Source organism: Wasmannia auropunctata, unplaced genomic scaffold (genome assembly GCF_000956235.1).
Source record: "Wasmannia auropunctata unplaced genomic scaffold, wasmannia.A_1.0 LD336038.1, whole genome shotgun sequence".
NCBI lineage: Eukaryota > Metazoa > Arthropoda > Insecta > Hymenoptera > Formicidae > Wasmannia > Wasmannia auropunctata.
This window is the reverse complement of record NW_012026852.1, coordinates 812017-834585: the sequence shown is the minus strand read 5'-3', so window position 1 is coordinate 834585 and position 22569 is coordinate 812017. Positions and strand designations below refer to the sequence as shown.

The 22569-nt window shown below is 40.2% G+C and overlaps 1 protein-coding gene across 3 annotated transcripts; it reads left to right on the top strand.

The window, feature by feature from the left end:
- Window positions 1-709: 709 nt before the first annotated feature.
- Window positions 710-21713, top strand: LOC105452027 (protein FAM49B). Of its 3 annotated transcripts, none has more exons than XM_011692813.1 (7): window positions 710-1564; window positions 15636-15772; window positions 16325-16549; window positions 17334-17668; window positions 18662-18741; window positions 18846-18972; window positions 19313-21713. In XM_011692813.1, the coding sequence occupies exons 2-7, from the start codon at window positions 15688-15690 to the stop codon at window positions 19448-19450; spliced, it is 990 nt and encodes a 329-aa protein (XP_011691115.1). In that variant the 5' UTR covers window positions 710-1564; window positions 15636-15687; the 3' UTR covers window positions 19451-21713. The 3 variants fall into 3 exon arrangements, with proteins under 3 accessions (XP_011691115.1, XP_011691116.1, XP_011691114.1); XM_011692814.1 differs by lacking the exon at window positions 710-1564 and adding an exon at window positions 12300-12534; XM_011692812.1 differs by lacking the exon at window positions 710-1564 and adding an exon at window positions 14479-14667.
- The last annotated feature ends 856 nt before the right edge of the window (window positions 21714-22569 follow it).

Below are 22569 nucleotides of genomic sequence, written 5' to 3'. Positions count from 1 at the left end.
AATTTTGCTGAATACAGATCTGAAAATAATTTTTGTTTAATAATCAAAATAATTTGTTGGAAAGTTAAAAATGATAGACATTGCTATAAAACGTTTTGATATTCTAGCAATCATTTTGATTTTCCAACAAAATTATTTTAACTATTGAACAAAAATTACTTTCTGATCTGGATCCAGTAAAATTGTTCTTTCCGTGTATACCTAGTAATATAACATTAGCAACGATCAAATTTTTAATAAACCTCAAAAAAAAACATTTGCTGCGACTTCTGCAAAAATCCTTGTAAATGAAAAATATCGGAATATTTACAGCGAAACGATATCTTTCGCCTATCTTTGATACACGCGACGGGATGAAATTTTTGATGAATCATGCGTATCAGGAGCGTCGCTATTCGAGGGAGAACCGACGCAATTTTTGGGACATAAAGCTGCTAATTGGCTAAATGCAATTAAAGCCACGTATACGTGGAAGCCGCGGCCTCTCGCGCCGCGCGAGTGCTAATGTTGAGTTCCGCTTAGTGCGATTCTTAACGTGCGATCGCGAAATTTCTGACAGAATGTGTTACACAGCCGGCTGCGATGCTGTAGCGCGCGAATCCACGCTGCAGGAGGCAGTGTCGAGAGTGGGGGCGTCTAGCTGACTGGCCGCGCGGAGCGAAACTGTCTCGGCGTTTGCTTGCACGCCGTCGCTTTGACAGTGGTGTAACAACCTTCGTGAGAGCCGTGTGTGTGCCGTGCCGTGCAGCTGTGCCCGTGCCGTGCCCGTGCGTCGTGTGACTGCGAGTTGACTGAGAGAAAAAAAAAGGGAATTACCGCTGGCGGTGTTTTCGGAAAATCGATCGCCACACTCGGGGAGCGAGGACCGAATTCGTGGCGCTGTCGCTCGTTCGAAAGTTCAGCGCGCAGCTCGCGACGACGCGCCTAATCAGACCTTTACCTTGGAACCTCGTTACTGTACGCCAGTTAAATTACAGGCGTCTCGCTGGTGAGATCGGGAAGACACACTGCGCGTTCAAGGTTTTCCCCCTGACGAGACGAGAGGACTCTCACGGACCGCGAAAGCGCGATAAATCGACGCGCGGGCGCGATTTCAAAACTCTCCCCTTCGCGCGGAGGGAGAGAGAAGCGCGCAGTCGAGCGGTGGATCGGCGCGATCGATGCCCCGCCGCCGGTCCAGTGAGAGACCGACGATTTTAAACACATGCGCGGTCGTTTGAGTAAACATTAGAAGACGAGACAGAGTTGACCGTTGGCAGAGACACAAGGGAACCATTATTGCGACAGTCCGCGGGCACACGTTGTGTGTGGTCTGTGCGCGTGATTAAAACGTGATATTTGCGCGCCGCGAAGTTCTTCTTCCACGAGGCGAGGATCGTCCTTTCTTTTTCGGGAAGTCGTTTCGGCTAATTTCCTGCCCGGTTCCGGAAGATACCGGAAGTGCATATTGACTGTTGAGCAGCGAGGAAGAACGATGTGTCTGGTGACTCCTCCGTGAAAGGATCCGATCTCATTTAATAACTCAATTGCAACAATGTCACAGCTCGTCTCGCTTCGTCTGAAGGTAAATCACTCTTTTTTTTTTCTTCGTAGATCGTGTTTATTCTTCGTGTACTTCGTATGCGGGAATATCGTGAGTTTGCTGTTTGGATTGCTGACGAATGCTTGCGGATTGTAAATGTTACTGTTGGGACACGCGAGATTTGTATGTGATTCAAAAGGAAGGATGACATAATTATATGTGACAATAGTGCATGACACTCGATATGAATTACTCCATAAAGCTTTAATTGCATCTTTCATTTATATCTATCTGTTTTTTTCACTCATTTTTTTTTCTTATCAAGTTCCAAAGATAACAAAGAGTGTATTTGGTTGTATGCAGATTCAAGATTTATTATAAAATGTTTTGACTAGTCTAAATCGAGACATGCGATTAAATAACTTCTTTGGAAGTTTCTTTGTTTTCCTGAATCCTATACGTGCTATATATCGTGTGTCCGATTAAAATGCAGATTACGCTTTTATCTTCGTTTTTATCGCGGTAACCCTAAGCCAACTCTCTTGCTCTCTTAAGGAAGCCACAAATAATGCGCCTTACTTATTCCATGATAAATTTCCGTGACCGTGATATCTCGAGAAAAAGAAATAACACGCGTCGTATATATGCAATTGGATTAGCGACTGTGTCGCCGTCAATATTTTTATGTGATATAAAAAAGAGCCACTTCCGTATACATATCACGGTAAAAAATCTCCCAATGCCACAAAGGACGTAATAATGAATGCCATGAGGTGATTCACGAACTTGAAATTGTACCGCTGAATATAGCAATCGACAAGTTGCTCGATCATATAATTTTCGCTTGAGTGATTCGCACCACAATTCACTTCATGACGTGTCGTTCCTCAGTTCCGCAATCTCTGCATATATTCAACGATTTTGCAGGATTTATATGTAGGTATAACGGAGACTTTCGTGGAATTAATTTTCACGCGGAGGTAAATCCTGATACAATACGTTCGCGCGCGGACGCCTCGCGGACACGCGAACGGATAAGACACGAAAGCAAAAGAAATCGTTATGCTTGATACACGTGGAATTGCAGATTTCAGCCTTATAACATCTATATACCGATGAGCGATAGAGATCCGGCATCCTCGAAATTTCTCCTCTACTCGCTCCGCGGAAAATTCAAGTTTTAAGGAGAGAAACTCCTCGTTGTTATTTTGTGAAAAAAACTTCCTTCTCTCGCTCGGTTTTAAATGAAAAAAAAATGTTAGAAAGTTAATATAACTTGCGGAAGCGGAAAACTTAGTAGAATCTTGATGCGTCGATTCTGCATGGTAATGAAATTAAAGCGTGTTTGTTCTGATAAAGCGCCCGCAATTTAGAACCTAATTACTGCGGAATGAGAGAAAGGACGCATCGACGCGCGCCGGGGGAAACAGTTAATTAAAACGCGATGTGAGACAAGTAAATCAAAGTTTATCTGCACCGAGCTAATTCTCGCGGTCAGCTCCACCGTGATATCTCGACCGAATTAATTTCTCGCGCGAACGCAATGCACGCGCGGAATGCACGCGACCCCGTCGTGCGACTCTCGACGTGATCAATATTCAACGCAGTCGCTATCATATATACGAGCACGTCGACGGTTCCATTTTTCAAAATATTAATAACGCTTTTATAATCGCCGGGTTAGAGAATTTCTTTGTGCGCGCGTTAAAGCGCGAAGACACAGACGGCGAGCTTTAAGTGAGCTTAAAGCGGCGTCTACAGTAAGATCTTAAGATGTAAAACTTAAGCTTTAAGCCGTAAGAAATTGATCAATCATAGTCAATTATTCTTCTCACATGCGACTGTGATTGGTTAATTTCTTACGGCTTAAGCTTAAGTTTTACGTCTTAAAATCTCATTGTAGACGCCGCTTAAAGGCCCATCTACAATGAGAGTAGTAAGTCATAAGCCGTAAGAAATTGATCAAAATCATAGTTGAATATGAGAAGAATAATCGACTGTGATTGGTCAATTTTTTACGTCTTACAGTACGACTTAATACTCTCATTGTAGATGGACCTTTAAGCATCGTCTACCATGAGGCTTATGATTTAAGAAAATTGACAAATCATAGTCAATTATTCTCACGTGAGAAGAGTAACCGATTGGTCAATTTTCTTAAATCTTAAATCTTAAGTCCCATTGTAGACGCCGCTTTAATTTTAGCCGAGCGGCTATGCCGCTTTAGCGGAGGAGAAGAACTCTTTATTGTGCCGCGAATGAAACCGCGCGAAACGCAGAACGGGTCGACTCGAGCGAGATTCGCGCATTCGTTCGCGCGCGGCACGGTCGCATCTGCCGAAGCGATCAACATCACCGGCAACGGCCGGACGATTTTCCTGTTAGCTCGCTTCCCTGCGCCGAAGGGGAGCTTGAACTTGGAAACCGCATTTGACGCATAATCGCGCCGTAAGTCCGTCAGCCCGTAAATGTAATCATGACGCAACGACGGTGGACGTCGTATACCCTCATCGAGCTTCGTCGCTCGTCGATCTCTTGGAGGCAACGCGACAACGTTTGTTTTCCGCGAGCGTCCCCGCTTCGTCTTTTCAACTCGCTCCATTTCGCTCGATTAAACCGTTAACGCGCCAAGAAGCTGCGTCTAAAGGCTTTGCCGCTTTGATTAAGATTACGATTTTTCTCAGCAAAACGAGTCGCCTTATTAATTTAACGAGCTGATACCTAAGCTTACTTCACGCATTTGTTGTCGACTGCACTGTCAATCGTGAATGAATTATTTAATTGCCATATCAGTCTTTGCCGTTAATTAGAGCGTGGGCGCACCTACCCGGCAATTAGCAAGTAGGTCATTCGATCGTTCGCTGGGAACGTAAAGGGGAAAGCGTGAGGCGCAGATTCATCAACTGCTGACGGCGTGTTTCATCGATCGGCTGGTATAATCGAAAATTCCGCATCGTCTCTATATAAGCCGGGCGAAAAATCGATTCCCTAAACGTGCCCGTTCAGCTCGTTAATTTTCCTGCCAGGAATTAAGTTCCCTGCTCGAGATCGTTTATCTTACAGCGAAAAATACGTTATAACGAAAAGCTGCAACTTTAACAATAATTTTACCTAAAAGTTTGTAAAATATAGAAGTAATAAAAATATTAAAAAGTTCAATAATACGGTCAATATAATCAAATATAATGTTTGCTCTTTTAATTTTTTTTTTTTCAGGCTCTCTTAAACGAGATATATATCTATTTAAAATAATTTCTGGAAGAAAACAATAAAAGCTTCCTGTTTTAGTTGCAAACAGGAAGCTAAAAGTATTTGCGACGCGTGCCATTATTTTAATTTCAGCGCAGCGGAATACAGGAGATTGCGGTGCACACATCACGATATTGCGCAACTAGCGGGAAAAAAATATGGAAAGCCTGGCGGTTTCGAAAACTCTCGAAAAAATCACAACATCACGGGGTTAATATGCTGATGAAATATATAGAAATCGGCGAACTTGTTGATTCCGAGGAACACCCCACGGATATCGGAAAACGCTTTTAAACGTTTTGCACTATGATCTATATTCGTCGCAGATGCGAGAACGGTGCGAAAGCCAGAGCACTCGTATAACGCGGGCGGTCATTCGACGCGTTACGAACGGTACCACGAACCGTCCGTTTTATTTGGACGTGAGATAATTAAACGAAATATTACTTGTTGCCATAATTTATCGTATAAAACGAAACGATGCCAGAGAATTTCTTGAGAGAAGCTATTGTTCTTACAGCGAATTTTACGTTCCAATAATAGTCGGCGTTCTAATATTCCAATTGAGGATCGAAGACACTCAGCTTGCAGTGGACAACAACTGATATTGAGTTATCACTTGAACTTTCATTTCTTACACGCGTAATAAAAAATAATAATCTTTCATTGATGCGCTCTCCGAACGTGAAATGCACAGAATGGAAGATATTTTATCTACTTGACAGCTGTGCGAGATAAGGCGGCTATCAGTGTTACGTCATGCGCTAAATGTTAAGGGTACTGAAACAGATACCGTGTCCCTGGAATCACAAATGCAGCTCGGCGCACGTATATGTATATACACAATGTGAAATTAGACCGCACAGCAGCCGTGCGTGCAAAGTCGGTATAGCTTTAGCATTTTACAGTGCCATGCGGGCCGTTCGCTCCAATTACGAATCCACTTTGTGCCGCAATTTTCGATTTTCTGGGTCAATCCCGGCATGTCCGTAATTTATTGCCTTCATGCTCAAGACGTTTATGCGATTTCAGATAATGCCGAAATGACAGTTAACGTTCGCCGTGATATACATCTATAATTTTCTTCCCACCGACGCGACGTTCCGCGTGCCGAAGCGAAGAGACGCGCGCTAATAATATCCCGCTTATTCCGAGTTAAGAAGCGATTTCTTGAAGTTAATGCAAGCTAAATTGACGCTTCGATTGGAGAATCGAATATTTGAAATCAAACGTTTCGGACTGTCATTCCGAATCGAGCGATCGCCTCTCCCTGTCGTCAAGAAAGAGAAAATATTCGCGACAGTCGCGCACGTGTTTTTTTCCGCCGCTCATCGCTCTGCTTTCGTTCGCGCGCGCGCGCGCGCGTCGCTTCTTTCCCGCTTTCATTTACAATCAAACGTACGCCGATGCTCGTTGACGCATACGCGCGTACAACCGGAGGGGGATTTTACTCGGAGGTTTCCTGTCTTCGTCCGGGATATGACGATATATCCCCCCTGCTTGGCCAGTGGCGTAAGCATTCAGAAAAATGCCGCGATCTAAGCTCGACTTCTACCGACCGCAGAGTCACATATATTTTTAAAATAATACAAATCAATAAAAAAAAACTACGAGTCAACACGCAAGACTTGGCGCGTAAAAATTCTTATATCAATTTATTCATTATATTATAATACATATTCTTCAACTTCTTTCTAAATTGATTTAAGATTTAAACAAAATATATGTAAACAAAATTACAATCTAAAATATCTGACTCTTAATTTTAAAATAATACAAATTAATCAAAAAGGCAACTACGAGTCAACACGCAGGATTTGGTGCGTAAAAATTGTTCCTAAATGAAGTTGAAAAATATGTAATATAATGAATAAATTGATATAAGAATTTTTACGCACCAAGCGTAAAAATTCTGCGTGTTGACCAAGACCTAAATCGATTTAGGAAGAAGTTAAATATAATGCAATATAATGAATAAATTGAAATAACAATTTTTTATTGATTTGTATTATTTTAAAATTAAGAGTCAGATATTTTAGATTGTAATTTTGTTTACATATATTTTTTTCTCCGGAAAAATAAGCAGATTGTTGCCGCAGTCTAAAAATATTGTGAGACAAATAATGTGACTTGTGCATTTAAATTTGTGTATTATATAAAAGACAAGTGTGCGATTAACATTGGCTGATTTTCTTTATGCACCATCTTTTATATTCTAAACTCTTTAAGAGCGTTACATAAATCGTAAAAAATGCAGTCAATATTCATGAATTCATGCAGAACAATAATAGGATATTATATCATTAACAATTTACAAACAATGTGCGTTCTTCTCGTGTGTTTATAACTTCGAGAATATTCATACTCTTTGAAGTCATTGCCCCTCCCCCTACTTAATTAGTAATCTCTGGTACGAGACTCCATTTCCTCGGCGACTCGACTATTCTCGTTCCCATTATTGTTTGTTTTTTAACCGCCATGAAGAAGAAACCTCCGCATAATTGTCATCGTTATGTGATTGTCGTGTAATGGACGTGAGAGAATTTCACAGCGATTAGGAAGCTGTAGATTGCGTAATACTACGTTGGCAATTAAACTAAAGCGACGACGCCAACAAGTTTCGTTAAATCCATCTTTGAAGACGTCAGATAAACCTTTGGGTCTCTCGATCGCCAGATTGAGGACGAGGAAACGGAATCGACTTCTTTTGTAGTCTTTTTTTTTTACATTTCTTGTATTTATCTACGTTTCGAGCTTATCAGCGACACGGACGTAATGAGTTTCCTTTGAGGAGATCCTCAAAGAGATTCTTTTCAACCGTGCACTCTCTCGTAGTAGATAGTTCTTTAAATTCACCGCTGTAAGTGGGTTACGAAGGTCCCCTGGGATTCAAATCGCTATCTCGAGTCCGTGCAATTTGCCTTTTCAGCAAGTCGAAGGCACGCCAATACTCTCTCTCTCTCTCTCTCTCTGATTCGAAACTGCTTTTACGGACAGTCTCTTGCAGAAAGTCAGTTACCGCAATGCATCCCCACCATCCCCCTTATTTATCGGACGTATCGAGTTCTCGTTTCCGCTCGTCAACCCCGATAATTACTCCGCTCCGTCGCTAAAGAGGGCAGGGTCACACCACACCACACGAGGGAGGCTGGGAGTCACGCTCTCAGGCCGCGCGAAGACGCACATCTGCGTGTCGCGCGCGCGCGCGATGTACGATTTAACGAGCACTTCGTGTCCTCGCATCGGACACGCACCGAGAGCGCACTGTCTCTTGCGTGCCTCGATAACATTTCAGCCGCGTGCACGTTTACCATATTAAGCGCGCGCGCTAATGCGTGCCGGTGTTCGGACACGCTTGTCAGGACCACGTCAGTCCCTTCGTTCGAGGGGGCGACATCGTGACTGGGAAAACGACGCGGGGACTATCGCGCCTTAGCAAGTCATTACGGCGATAAATGGAATAAGATATTTTAATTGATGATTTTTTTATGAAAGGATTTTTAATAAAAGGATGGACCTAAATAAATGATTTTTCTCATTTTGAAGGAAAACCGAGTATAGGAAGCGTATATAAACGATTTTCTACATACTGAAGTAACTATACATTTGTTTCAGCAAATTTGACCCTTATAAGAAATAGATCTTTTTTTTGTTTGCGCTTACATTACAAACGCCATTCAAAAAGATTTGTCGAACGAATCTTTTCCGAATCAAAAATTGTCAGAAGGCTCATGAAGAGTTATGAGGGATCGAAACTCTTTCGATAACTTTGCATTACATTGAACGACTGAATAATAAAAGGCAAATTACGCCTCATCTTTATGAACAAAGTCAGGCGACATTGATGATGTTGTGATGCAACTTTTCCTTTTTAGCATACCAGAATTAACATCAAAATTTTAATTAACGTGATTAACACAGATACTCATTAACATGGCTAAGGATGGAAAATGTTAAGATACGTCCAATGAAGAAAATAATCTTGATATATCCTCTTTAAAGAGATACGGCCAGACCTTTTTTTCGCAGCGTATATACACCACATATTGTAGACACAAGTTACTAACGATATTTTTTGTGAAGCTGCGCCTGATGACATTTACGGCGCGCACGACACCTTGACGTAAGTCAGACAAAAAAAAGATGACTTTTCTTTTATATTTATCTTATCTAACAGTACTGGTTTTTTTTTTAAAACGCGTGCAACGAATTTATTATATTCTCTCGATCTTTGCTGTCATTAATCATTCTAAATTAAATATTTTTCGAAAAATAATGTCTCAAATAAAAACGTTCGTTCTATTTTTAATACAAGATGACAATTTGCGCCGACAAAAGATCTCATTTTCAACAATCATGAATTTCATTCGTCTGTAACAATAAAAATTGCACTCGATGCTATCGAAAGCCTAAAGAGACTAAATTATTGCAGAACGGCTCTTGATAAATAAGAGGCTTAAAGTTCGCAAAGTTATTGCGTCGCATCGCGTAGATGCGCAAGAGGTGATGTCAAGCCCGGAGGGTTGTGTATAGCAATGGGGAGATCTCAATTGATTTGCTGGAATTGATGCACAAAAAGGCCTTTAATAGGCGTCGATTATCCTCGCCCACAGTTTCCGACGATTATTCAATCGTGGTATTGAAAGAGGTGCAAAAATCTCCTCGCAACGGCATTTAAGTTTGCCCATATTACAATTGCGAACACACGTCATTGCAAATATATACGATAGGCTGTGCATAACAAGAGTTTGATGCACTTTATTTTAATCGATTGACGAGACCTATCAAATATTTCGGAACACTTAATTCAAAATATAAAAAGAGATACGTGTGTACGTTAGTATAATTAATAATTTGACAATAAAATACATTTAGACTGTTAATCTTTTAATATGTATTGTGATATGTTTAAACCGAAAAACAAGCGAATGTCACGCGTGATATTCAAACAAAGAATATAAAAGCAAAGCTGACATTAACTCAGGTAAAAGAACCGACTTTTCATTTGTAAGCCTTTTGATAGACTGGAACTTTTTACTTTTAAAACGCTTAAGAATAATGTAACATTCATAATGATAAAATGAATGTATTCATAGATTTTAAATAAATTTTCTGGGATGAACTACTTTTATATAAAAGGAATCAAGACCCAGTTTTAACTATTTCGAATTGAAGACATTTTAGGAAACAAATGTTCAAATATAACATAATTAGATATATATATATATATATATATATATATATGAGTTTAAATATAAGATATATAAGATGAGAAGAATTAAATGTTACTTACACTTACATAAAAATCGCGAATGCAGAACAAACAAAAAAATGCCAATTTATATTTGCCTTTTTATATAGATTTAAAAATGTATATTTAGAAGGAAAATTTATATATTTTGTTTTAATAACATTATCAATTGTTATCCATTTACTATTCAATTTCAAGCTTTATCACAAAAGGCTTACAATTAATACAAATGTGTGATTTAACCCTTCTTTTTTAAATCTATGAAAACTTAATGACTTGTGAATGTTGCAAATTATATTTATGGATATACAGCACAAGTTCTATCAAGTCACGAGTCGCTATCGAGTTAAATTTATTTTTCTACACAGATTTCTTTTTTTGATAGATTTCTTCCTCTTTTTCGATTAACGCGGAAAGACACTCGGAGATTCTATTTATAAAAGCATTCTCTGTAATCCACCTAGTCGCGTGAGAAATGGAATCGAACGTCAATTAATTATAGCGGAGAAGTTAATGGTCATAGGGCACGTTCCCTTCAGGCCGTCTGCGGGAGACGCGGCTATCCCCCGCGGCATTTCCGTGCGGCATGAAAAATCGAAGTCGGTCACGTCGAAGACGTCTGTTTATACGACACGACGAGCGTCGACCCACAAAGGCATCGGTGCGAGCTAGCGCTGATGCCGAGCGACGCGAATATTAATTCGATTAGCTTTCTCCCCGCCGCGGCCGGATGGCTCCGGGTCCACCCCGTGGGCGATCGACGTCGGTCGCCCCTTGCGCGACCGTCGACGTCACCCCGCTGGTCCGTGAAATGAGTAAGTAAGTAGTATATCAGTCGCCGATAGTGCAATATATCTAATGGTGCAGGACACGTGGTATCGATCACACTCCGCGCATTTATATCCATCTCCCGCACGTGTATCAATCTTATTATTATCTGGGATAAAACAGAGAGTCTCACGCGAGGGATGGCAATTCTTTCGGATCGGACGGAGCGCGAATCGATCTATCGCGTGCACGCCGTGGAATCGTTCGTAAGGGTGCAGCGTGAGAGCGCGCCCCATCTTTCGAACGCGCGCGCTTTCCATTGTGTATACTAGCTGTTATTCGGAGTTGATTTTGTGCGCGCCACCGTTTCTCTCGTCTCGGAGATTTCATTACGCGGGAGCACATTGTGATTGCAGTGCAGAGTATATTCGTTAAATAGATCGATGCACGCTCTGACGCGTGTCTGAATGTCTGCAGCGACGTTGAACGCGCTCAAAACACAGCTTTTGAATGAATATTGAAATTGTAATCTTTTCGCGAGATGAAAACGAAGATATATCGATTCGAGATGATGCAAAAGAGCCGCAGGGGTTGTGTACGTCATTCAAAAATGTGTTTTCAAAAAAAAGGAAGGAAAATATTTAATCTTCAGATTCATTAAATTTAACATCGCGAATATAAATTGTACAGCTTTCAAGTACGAATAAAGTAAATTTTTAATAAAAAAAAGTTTTTTTAACGTTATATAAAGTTCTGATTGGGATTTCTGCTTTAACGATATAGATTGCATATTCGATTCTAGTTTCAAAGATTATCCCTCTGTGAAAGTTTAAATGAAAAATCTCTCTCTCTTCTCTCTCTCTCTCTAGCTCTCTAGGCGCGACCCTTTGGCTCGGCGATCAAAGTAAAGCGGCAATCTAAATAAGTTCTGCAATTTATCGTGACAGATTCACGGGAAGAAGCCTCTGAAATATATCTTGATATCGGTATTGGAGAATGGCCTCGCGCAGTCGTCCCCCTCCGTAACTTTCCGGATCGTGATTTCTCTCCGCATCGCTTCTCCCCGTTATCGACCCGATCTTCTCGCGTATCTATCCGAATTGTCTTCTCCCTGTTGCCTGTTCGATAAATCGTTCCTCCCCGTTGCCTACGGGGAAGGGGGAGAGCTACCTTTTGTTTTACCGCTTCTAAATTTACACGTGCGATATTTCGATACTCTCGTTCGGCAAACTCCCTCGAATTCAAGCGCCATCTCGCTACCCGCGCCACGAAGCAACCCCCCATCGATTTTCCGCGCGCGCGAGCGTGCCGCCGGCGCCGCCGCCACCGCCGCTTTACCAAATAAGGGAAGGACTCGCGCTCCTAGCACGGGCAACCCCCCCGACCTGCAACATGGCCGGCCACCGGATGACAGTTGTTGCACCCGTCTCGCGTGCTCGTTGACCCCGTGACGCTCCCACCGGCGGCGGCGGCGTCCCGTTCGGCGTGTGCACCTGTCGCCGTCATGTGTTCGCGCCGTCGGCGCCGATTACGCGGCCGCGATTCCGCGACGGCGAGCCCGTCAAACGTCACGCGATTAACGCCACTCGGGACTCGCGGCGTGTCCTCGTAAAAGCCTTGGCTGCCAGGAGGCTTCCGATATCCCCCCCCTCCCCGCGATTCGAGTTCCTGACTGCGAGCCGGCCGCTCGAGTGGAAAGTATAGATGGCCGAACATCGCAACGATCTCGTCAATCTGTGACACTGTAAATATTATCTGATACAGCGAAACTGTTACGTTTAACGTATACTGCTTTTGTGTTTACTTCAATTAATTTTAAACACCGCTAGAAAAAAATTTCGTTTCTATTTATTGATCATAGAAATACACAAAAAATAAAAATAGTTTCACGGTTGTATAGTTAATTCAAAGAAGAAATTAAGCCTCTAATTGTAAGTCGGATTTGTTTAAACACCGTCTTTTAGAAAATTAATCTGTCAATCGTATATCATCGACCATAATTATTCATAGGTAAAAATTAAAATGTGATGTTTTAGAAAATATTTTTATGACTCTATAATTATAATCTAATAGTTATGTGTGTATGTGTGTGTATATATATATGTGCGCGCGTGACTTTGTTGCATCATCAATCAATCAGAGGGACGCTTGAAGTTTTTGGTGCGCGGGTTCTTTGAACCTCTACACCTCCGTTTGCGAATGCACGGGCGTTTTGACATCGAAACTGTTAGGAAAACCGTTTTGCATGAGTTGCCGGTTTGTTGTTTTAACGCAATGGCATGAGAACGCCGCGTTAGGTTGGGATCCGCGAGCACATAGCGCTCTTATTGTGGATATTAGCGTAGGTAGGCAGAGATGGAACGTGGAACTGTCGTTAACAATTCACGCGAAAGACAAACGACACGGCAAGTGCGTTAAATTTATGCGTTTTTAATTGCAGTGCACCGAGCCTACCGAGGCTTCGAAATTTTACAGCAACGTTATAAAATTTCTTTAAAGTTTTCTTTAAACTACGAAGGCTGACTTTTAACGTAAATAATTTTTTTCGCTTTTATCGTGTTTCTCTTTTTTTGTTTATTATGTAAGAATTTAATAATTTGCTTAACAATGCATTTCTGAAACTTCTGAAAACAGCGCAATCCTTTCTATTATTGATAATTAGATCGCTCTCTCATAATTATTATTGAAAAATCGTGTAGAATGGTTCACAGATACGTTTTTAAAACTTGAAAGCGCACATTTTTACCAAAAATATTTTGATTTTTTCTATCAAAAAAATATGTTGCAAGAAGGGAATACGCAGATAAAAAGAAACACAAATATAACAGCACGCAAGCGAATATCGCAACAGATACGTCCTTGTTTCAAACGTTCCGTGCATGGAGAGCGCACGAGGAATGTCAAATGCAAACATTTATTTTACATTGCAGCTCGACTCGGGGCTATTTATGTTTGTACATCGATATCGCTCGCAGTTATTGATGAAATGCGCTATTATTGTTAATGGCACAGCAGTCGGATACTATGACAGCAATATGCCATTTTTCTGCAAAGCTATATACGCACAGAGTATATTTAAACAATAATATATTGCTTAGTATTCAATAAATTATTTTCTATAGAAATAGACTTTTCTATAGACTTTTGAGAAATTTATACGCTCTCTGAAATTCTGCTTTCCAATTTCGTATCAACGTTATCAGCGAATCGATTTTGACGGAGAAGAATTTCTCAGTCGTAAAGTTCGCGTATTTATAAACTTTTAATATCAATTTCAGTATCGACGGCAAATGGAAGTTTCAACGAAAGGATATCAAGTCCGTTTACTGACTGGAAAAACCAGTTCTTGCTTTTTTTTCATGACTGTTCCTCCAAACGAGTTCAGCAGTTTTACGATCGGATTACGTTGATTAAATTCGAATCGCGGATTGATCGCGAAAAACTATTAAGCGTATCCATGTTATACGAGGAAGCTTCAGCAGTATCCTCGCGTGATATATACGACCATTTTCCCCGACAGGAAACCGAGAGAGGCTCGGCGACCGAGGATGACGACGAGCGCGAAACGTGCTCTTTCGGGCCGAAAATAACGCGCACCGGTACGCGCGGCGGAACGCGGTGGAATCTCGCCGGTCGCAATTTTAGAAGCCGCGAAGCCGATCGCGGATCCTCTCGCGCGCGCGAGTGACAACGGCGAGCTCGGTCCTTCCGGACGTGGACCGCGTGTGCTCTCGTCGAGTCTCGCTTATACGCGCGGCGTAAAAAGCGATCGCGACGCGACGTTCCCACGTGAATCATCAGGTCGTATCACGGTGTGTCCTCGTCCCCGGCGCGAAACGAAACGGAACCGAATGGAACCCCTACGCGGACGCCTCAGGTGAGGGAGGGTTGTTCCGTTCGTTGAAATTACTGATGAGCGAGATTCATCTCCCTCGCCGGCGAAGTTTCGCAGAATCCATTTGTCCCGCGGTATCGATGCGGATACGCGCGTTAATCCGTGCCGTCCAGGCGTGCGCATGTGTCGCCTGTGTCCGGAATTAATGGTTGACATATACACATATATATTATACACATAGCGAATGAATATATACGCTCGAACTGCAGCCTGAAATTTCAATTTCATTGTAGTCTCGAACTGGTGACAAGCATCACTCGTCAGTTGAAGCTCGAGCAGAAACTACATTAAGCCGTTCGTTCGCCGCGCCGTTTGCGTTCGTCGCGGATTAATCTTTCAAGTATTCTGCAAGTGTCTACGAGATATAATCCTACAAAATCCTCCCTTCGTGCTTTTAGCAAGAAAAGTATCTTTGCGAAATGTGTATATATTCGAATTGTCTGGATATGCGGGATGTTTTAGAATTTCCGGGCTTAATTTCAGTGCTTCTGACGTATTTCAAATCGAGTTTTTTAAACAAAATTATGACATATTAATGACTCTACAAGTTAATATATTATGAATTTATTTTTTTTAAATCCAGTCATGAATTTCCGGAAAGAGTTATATTTAATAAAATAATATCGAGGGTTCAATATATCGTGCAATATGGAACGATAAAATCTTAATATATACCATATATCGCAGAAGTTTGCTTTACACGATAAGCATTTCTTTTCACTCGTTTATATCTGTAGCCTTAAACTCTCTCTAAATAATTAAAATTTTTAAAAAATATTTTTGAATAATGTTGCAGCATTACGTTTAAATGATTATTTTTATTCGAATTACAGAAACACTCACGCATCATGTAAATTATGCTTTGACTTGCAGCATTACGTTTAAATGATTATTTTTATTCGAATTACAGAAACACTCACGCATCATGTAAATTATGCTTTGACTTGCAGATGCCTTTCACGTTGTAAAGTGACTCTCGTCGAAAGAAGCTGTACACTTACGATGGGCAAGCTTTTGAGTCTTTTGGCTCGAGATGAGTCTACCTGTTGCACCCCTCAGAAGTACGATGTCTTCTTGGATTTCGAAAGTGAGTCATACATAAATGATTTTTCGCGAAGAGCTTCAGTCTTTAATTCTAAGTGCTGTTTCTCGCATCACGATGTAACATTGTGTCCGTAATGTATTATATTTAATGAAATATTATTAAAATTATGTGTATACATAATTCTATCTGATAAAACACTTATCTGGCACAGAAATAGATATACTTTTTATAGCAAAACGTAACCAGACCTTCGGTGTAGTAAAGAGATATATGTCGTGCGATATAATTATCGATTTGTCTTCTTGGATTTCGAAAGTGAGTCATACATAAATTTTTCGCGAAGAGCTTTAATCCTAATGCTGTTTCTCGCATCACTTATCACGATGTAACATTGTGTCTGTAACATATTATATTTAATAAAACATATTAAAATTATGTGTGTACAGTGTACATAATTCTATCTGGTAAAACTCTTATCTGACACAGAAATAGATATACTTTTTGTAGCAAAACGTAACCAGACCTTCGGTGTAGTAAAGAGACATATGTCGTGCGATATAATTATCGATTTGTCCTATTTGTCTGTTGTCGCAGATGCACAACCGTCGGACATCGAACGCGAGACGTTCGAGGCGGTGCAGAGAGTGCTGAAAAATTCGGAGTCGATTTTGGAGGAGATACAGTGCTACAAAGGAGCTGGAAAAGAGATCAGAGAAGCGATTTCGGCACCCACGGAGGAATGTCAGCGAAAGGCATACCTGACCGTGGCACCTCTCGTCGCGAAACTCAAACGATTCTACGAGTTTTCCTTGGAACTCGGTACGCTTCATTAATCACGTTAACGACAACATTTTTTTTTTTATAAACAGCAACGTTACGCTTTGCTTCTTGAAAGCTCGATATCGAGTATTGGGAAAACTTCGACCTGTACCCGCGGAATGCTTTTAGCTACAATATAATTTGTGGCATAAATTATGTTAGGCACTGATGGTTATTGGAAATGCAAAACGTGGGAAACAGTATCTCGAACAGAATTGCTCTTGATTCTCGATACTTGTTTTTAGCGAATATTTTTGAGGATGGATGCGTAGAGTAGATTTAATATCAAAAGTGCAATATTTAAGTTTCTGCTTTTTATATTTTGATTAATTATATAGTGAAATTAAGAGACAGAAAGAAACAAAGAGACAGAGAGAATGTGTAAAAAATATTATCGATTAGTTATTTATTTGTTTATTACTACATTATATACAATGCACATATAACTGTCATTCTCATTATTTGACATTATTATATTATGTATTACGATAGCTATTTATTTGTTATACGATTAGCTATTTATTTATTTATTACCATATTATATACAATGCACATGTAACTGTCATTCTCATTATTTGACATTATTATATTATGTATTACTTGTTTTTGTATTGTTTGCTTTTAGGTCATAATGTTATGTAATAATACATATATTAATATCGATTAATTTCTTTATTAAACTCTTGCAAATATCAAAATTATTTCCGCTTCGCGTGAATAAATTTGGATTTGGATATTAAGCTCGGTGATGAGATTTTATTTGTTTACTCGTGTGTGCGTGTAGAAAGGGTCGTACCGAAAATTCTGGGACAATTGTGCTCGGGAAACCTTTCGCCGACGCAACATCTGGAGACGCAGCAGGCGCTGGTCAAGCAATTGGCGGAGATACTGGAGTTTGTATTGAAGTTCGACGAGCATAAGATGAAAACGCCGGCGATTCAGAACGACTTCAGCTACTACCGTAGGACATTGACGAGGGCATCGCTGGCGCGCCAGGACAACGCCGAGAAGGACTTGGTCGTCGGCAACGAACTTGCCAACCGAATGTCCTTGTTCTACGCCCACGCGACACCCATGCTTCGAGTTCTGAGTCACGCGACCATTACTTTCTTGATAGACGTAAGTGGCATCGCCTATCTTACATTGTCCCCGTCCGCGCGGCTACCCATTGTTGCCCGGACAATTATTGATCCGGCCAGATGCTAACTGATGGCAATTAGACGAAATTCTGCGGCTAGCCAAGACGGTCTCTCGGCTTATCCCTTCATCAATCCGCTCGATTGAAGAAGCAAATCTATCCCTTGTAATTCCGTTTTCGTAAAATTATTCGCTTCGTCGCAATTAAACTCGGATATAATATTCTTCGATTAATCAATATTAAAAAAAAATCGCGTGGATTCGAGAGGATTCATATTAATAGTTATAAGTTAATAGAAATGTAAGATTTCTAAGATTGAATCTGACAAATAATACAATTTTATCTTCTATTATGAAATATAGAAGAGTATAAATACAAAGTATAGCGCCAAGATGTTTAACTTTCCTATCGATTTCGCTTCAAATTTTTTAAAAGACTTTTTCTATTAATTATTTTCCTGACACACTTCTGTACAATGTTACAATGAATCCGCGGGCTTTCGTTCGTATTGATTGCGATGACAAATAACCGCGTTACGTGATCGACATGCGACTGTAATGGGCAAGAAGGAAAAAAAATTGTCGACGAGAGTAATGGCTCTGCTGAACTGGAAAATTGACAGGTATTCTAGCCTGAGATTTAAATTACCCGAGCGCTATATAGACTACATCAGTCAGACAAATAAACGTGCAGTATGACGGATGTACACACGCGCGCGCTCAAGCCCAATGCGAGTTTTTAATTAAAATCTATAACGAATAATAATTCAATATTTGAGTACCATCTTTAATTTGCAAATGTGTTTCATGATGCCTTTTAAAAACGCGCCGCGCTTTTCCAATAAATTGTCAAAAAATGCCCATATATATATATATAGAAAATATTTTGTTTCGGAATAGCAAAATTGTCGCGTTTCCAACAACACATTTATTACTCATAAAAGTCATAAAGGAACAATTTCATCATTTTTTTAGAACGAAGATATAGCCAGGGAAAACATTACGGAAACGCTTGGTACAATGGCAAAAGTGTGTCTTCGAATGTTGGAAAATCCGTAAGTATATATCTATTTCCATCCAGTATGCAAAGAGACAGAGACTTGCCTCAAGAGAGTAGGAATTTCTCCGCGAAGCTAATTTGGGAAATATCTTCTACCAGGAATCTTCTGGCGCAATTCCAACGGGAGGAGACCCAGCTCTTTGTCTTAAGGGTTATGGTAGGTCTGGTGATCCTCTATGATCATGTACATCCCCAAGGTGCCTTTGTAAAGGGTTCAAATGTGGATGTAAGTATTAGAAAAAAAAATTTGTCGGAGAATAAATTTTTAACTAATACTAACAGTCTTAATTCCGTTTTCTACATCTGCGAATGCATATTTTTATATCTATAAACAATATAATGTTTCTACTGCAAAACTGTCAATAATATTCCAATTAAAATTGTGAGATAAAATTAATTTTACGGAAAAATATCTCAGTCTAAATATTCGTTGTAAGAAAAGCTACATGATAAGATCGAATCTTCTATCTCAGATAAATATTCGTTGTAAGAAAGGCTACAGATAAGATCGAATCTTCTTTCGCCTGTATTCCTTCGATCTCACGTGTGGTCCGAACATCCGACAGGTCAAAGGCTGTGTGAAGCTATTAAAGGACCAGCCGCCTTGTAAGAGCGAGGGCCTTCTGAACGCCCTCCGCTACACCACGAAGCACTTGAACGAGGAGAACACGCCGAAGAACATAAAGAACCTGCTCGCCGCATGATTACCGAAGCAACGCGGTTGCTGCATCAGGAGCTGAGACCGCCGGCCGCACTTCCTCCCGCCAGACACTTCTCGAGCCGGTGTCGAGTTTTCGTTTACGACGAAAACCGCTCTTCGTACGAGCTCCGCGCGCGTTTAGAATCCGAGATTCTTTTGTTCGCGCGCAAAGTGCGACCCGCGCGTCAGGCATCCTTCTTGCACACGTCCGGCGAACGGTGGACCACATATGGCGTGTCCTCGGTAAGCTCCAAACGTCGAAAGCTGCCCGAAAACTGCCGAGACACTTCCTGAAGTCTTCGAAAAACGCAACACACAGTCGTTATAAGCGACGCGGTTTTGTGACGATCGACCTCGGCAGAGGTCGTTGCGCGTTTTTTTTTTATTTTCCTACGATCGTCTGGGAGTAACGAACGCGTGCGATTGTTACTATCATCGCTGACATTACTATTAACACCGCGAAGCGGTTATTGTCGGCGGAGGCAAATCTTCCGCTATTTATTCGTCATTTCGTTCAAACGACATTCATTGGCATAAATGTTTCTCCCGATAGCGCGAAAATCCCGCGGGTTCTCTCTCACTTCGCAGAATCATTCAACGACACACAAGGAAAGTTAGATATAGATGCTACAATAGATTTTTATGATAACGCTAAAGATTGTTCCCCCCCCCCCACCCCCCCGTAGCGACATGTATCCCTTGGTGCAGCGTTTTCCAAACCATGCAAAGTCGTCTATCGACTCCACCATGATTTCCGGCCGGACGGGATGAAAAGTTAATTAGAGCATATCATATATAGTGTATTTAAGGTGAACGTGGATTGTGGAGGTGTTACGGAGAGAGCTTTAATCACGTTATGGAATATTATGGAGATTTTTAGCTCTTGTTTTCTTTGTTGAATGGCGGGCGAGAGGGTGGGTTGTGAGACTGTGAATCGCAGAGTCGAATACTGCCGGATCACCGTGTATAATCGATAAACTCATTTCTTTTCGGTAACCTAATATTCAGAAGGTATCAAGTACTATTGCACGTGATCTGGATTGATCTGAAAGTCACTTTGTAATCTTTTCACGTACGCTCGATTAAAGATCGAAATGGAAAGAAGATTTTTTTAAAATTGAAAGAAACCAAAGATGCTTTTTAGTGTATAGTAAAGCTACGAGAATGCGTCAGAGATGTGATTTATTAATTATTATTATACATTATGATTGTATCATTATTATTAATATTATCATTATAAATGATACGGAATTTCTATTTATAGTAACTGGCGAACTCAACTTGCGACCGCGATGTATCTCAGCGGTATTACGTCATTGTTTGTATATTAATGCAGGAACATCCGCCTATGTGCAAACGCAATAGTCGTTGCACGAAAATTTGTAATAATTTGTCCTTCCAACATCGACGCAACTCTTTTGAATGCAAAACCGATTTAAGTTGCAGCGTTTGTTGCATTATGAATTTTGCCACGGTCTTTTTTAATATTTTCAATTGACTATTTATAAATTGTCAAATAATTTTATTATATAAATTCTGGAATATTATGTTTTTGGCTTACTTGACCAATTTTTCGAAAAGTTTTCTATACAATTTTTGAAAATTTTGTGGGATTTTTGCGAATAGATAGATACCGGATACTAATAAAACGATCCTCAAATATTGCAACTCTTTCTATTAACTTATCATAAAAAAAAGATTTGTAATACACATTTAGAACCGTTTTTACATACATGTGACGAACTATCAGGAACAAAAAACTTACAGGAGTTTTCGAACCGACATTAGCACAAAACATCTTCTTGCGCGTTTTAGAGATTAATACCTTAAAGACTGCTTGCCGACCATAATCCTTGTGTGAAAGTACACGTAACCGGAGATTACACGTTTACGTAAGAATTCACCGTGAAACGTTTATTAGTAGCGAAACCTCAGACACTTAAGTAGGTACTGTATATACAGATTGTTACAACGTATTATCAACACATCCGCAGGTATTACTGTTACATTGGCACTCGACGAGTGCCCCGACTTATTGCCTTGACTAATTTGTAAGGGAAGAAACAAAAAAAAAAAGAACGAACACGAGAGACACAGTATTTAGTTACTTTTACGTGCCGTTCATTGTACGCTTCATTTTGTAACGTTACTGTCAATGTCAATTAACACGACAAAATATTATTATCGCACGTATTACACGCGCGCACGCGTGCGCAAATTGTACTTGAATTAAATTAAAACTCCCCTGAAATTCATAAAGCCAGCAATTATTTCAGTAGTTATTCTGATGAATCACACAGTTCCTTCCATCAAACGCGCGTCCTTCGCGTACGCGATAGACATCGTACGCGATTGTTTCTACGAGGAACTTCCTTCTTGCACGTATTATAACAAAAATCTACTCTAAACTCCCTCCTTTCTCTTCCTCCGGATCCAGCAAACGAATGCGGACAAGCACAATTTGCCTTTTCTTTAATATACAAATAACAACTGTTATTATAACAATTGGAATAACAATTGTTTATATTAATATAAACTTTTGCTATCCCGCTTCGTTTATGTTAAATCAGGTATTGTATATGTATGAGTCTTGTTTTTATTTTATTTATTAAATTAAATGTTAAATTAAATTATATAGTATCTTCTATTTTTCTTCAAATGCTTATTGCTTAAATCGTGTGTATATGAATGCGAATACGTGTAAATGTAAATCCGCACTCTGAACTTAGATCCGTATTAGGTTTGTCAAGCCTAAATGACTGTGCGGATCAGTCATATCTGCGGGAAACAACTTATTGAAGCAAGTTATTCATTCATGTTTGTTCGCGCTCGCTCGCTTGAATCCAACTTTAGACAAACAGGATGTGATAATACTATTCATATAACATGAAATAAGCTATCTATCGTTCGGGTAGCGTGCAGTCGCGTATTATGTTATCATAATTTGTATATATCTTAGGTCCGCGATCTTATAATTCATGATTAACTCGATTTAACCGAAGTTCAACTCGCATTATCTTTTCTTAAACATATTTATAAGGCTGAACAATTTTGGAAAATGATTTATTTGCGTAAAAATTCGTCGAAACAATCGAAAACTCTCGCCAGAAGCATCTAAACTTA

What these genes read in the sequence shown, in the direction of transcription:
- LOC105452027 (XM_011692812.1), top strand. Translation starts at nt 14,642, where the DNA reads ATGGAACCCCTACGCGGACGCCTCAG. An exon ending in CCCCTACGCGGACGCCTCAG is followed by an intron (nt 14,668 to 15,635) that starts GTGAGGGAGGGT and finishes TTTGACTTGCAG; the next exon opens with ATGCCTTTCACGTTGTAAAG. An exon ending in CCATTACTTTCTTGATAGAC is followed by an intron (nt 17,669 to 18,661) that starts GTAAGTGGCATC and finishes TCATTTTTTTAG; the next exon opens with AACGAAGATATAGCCAGGGA.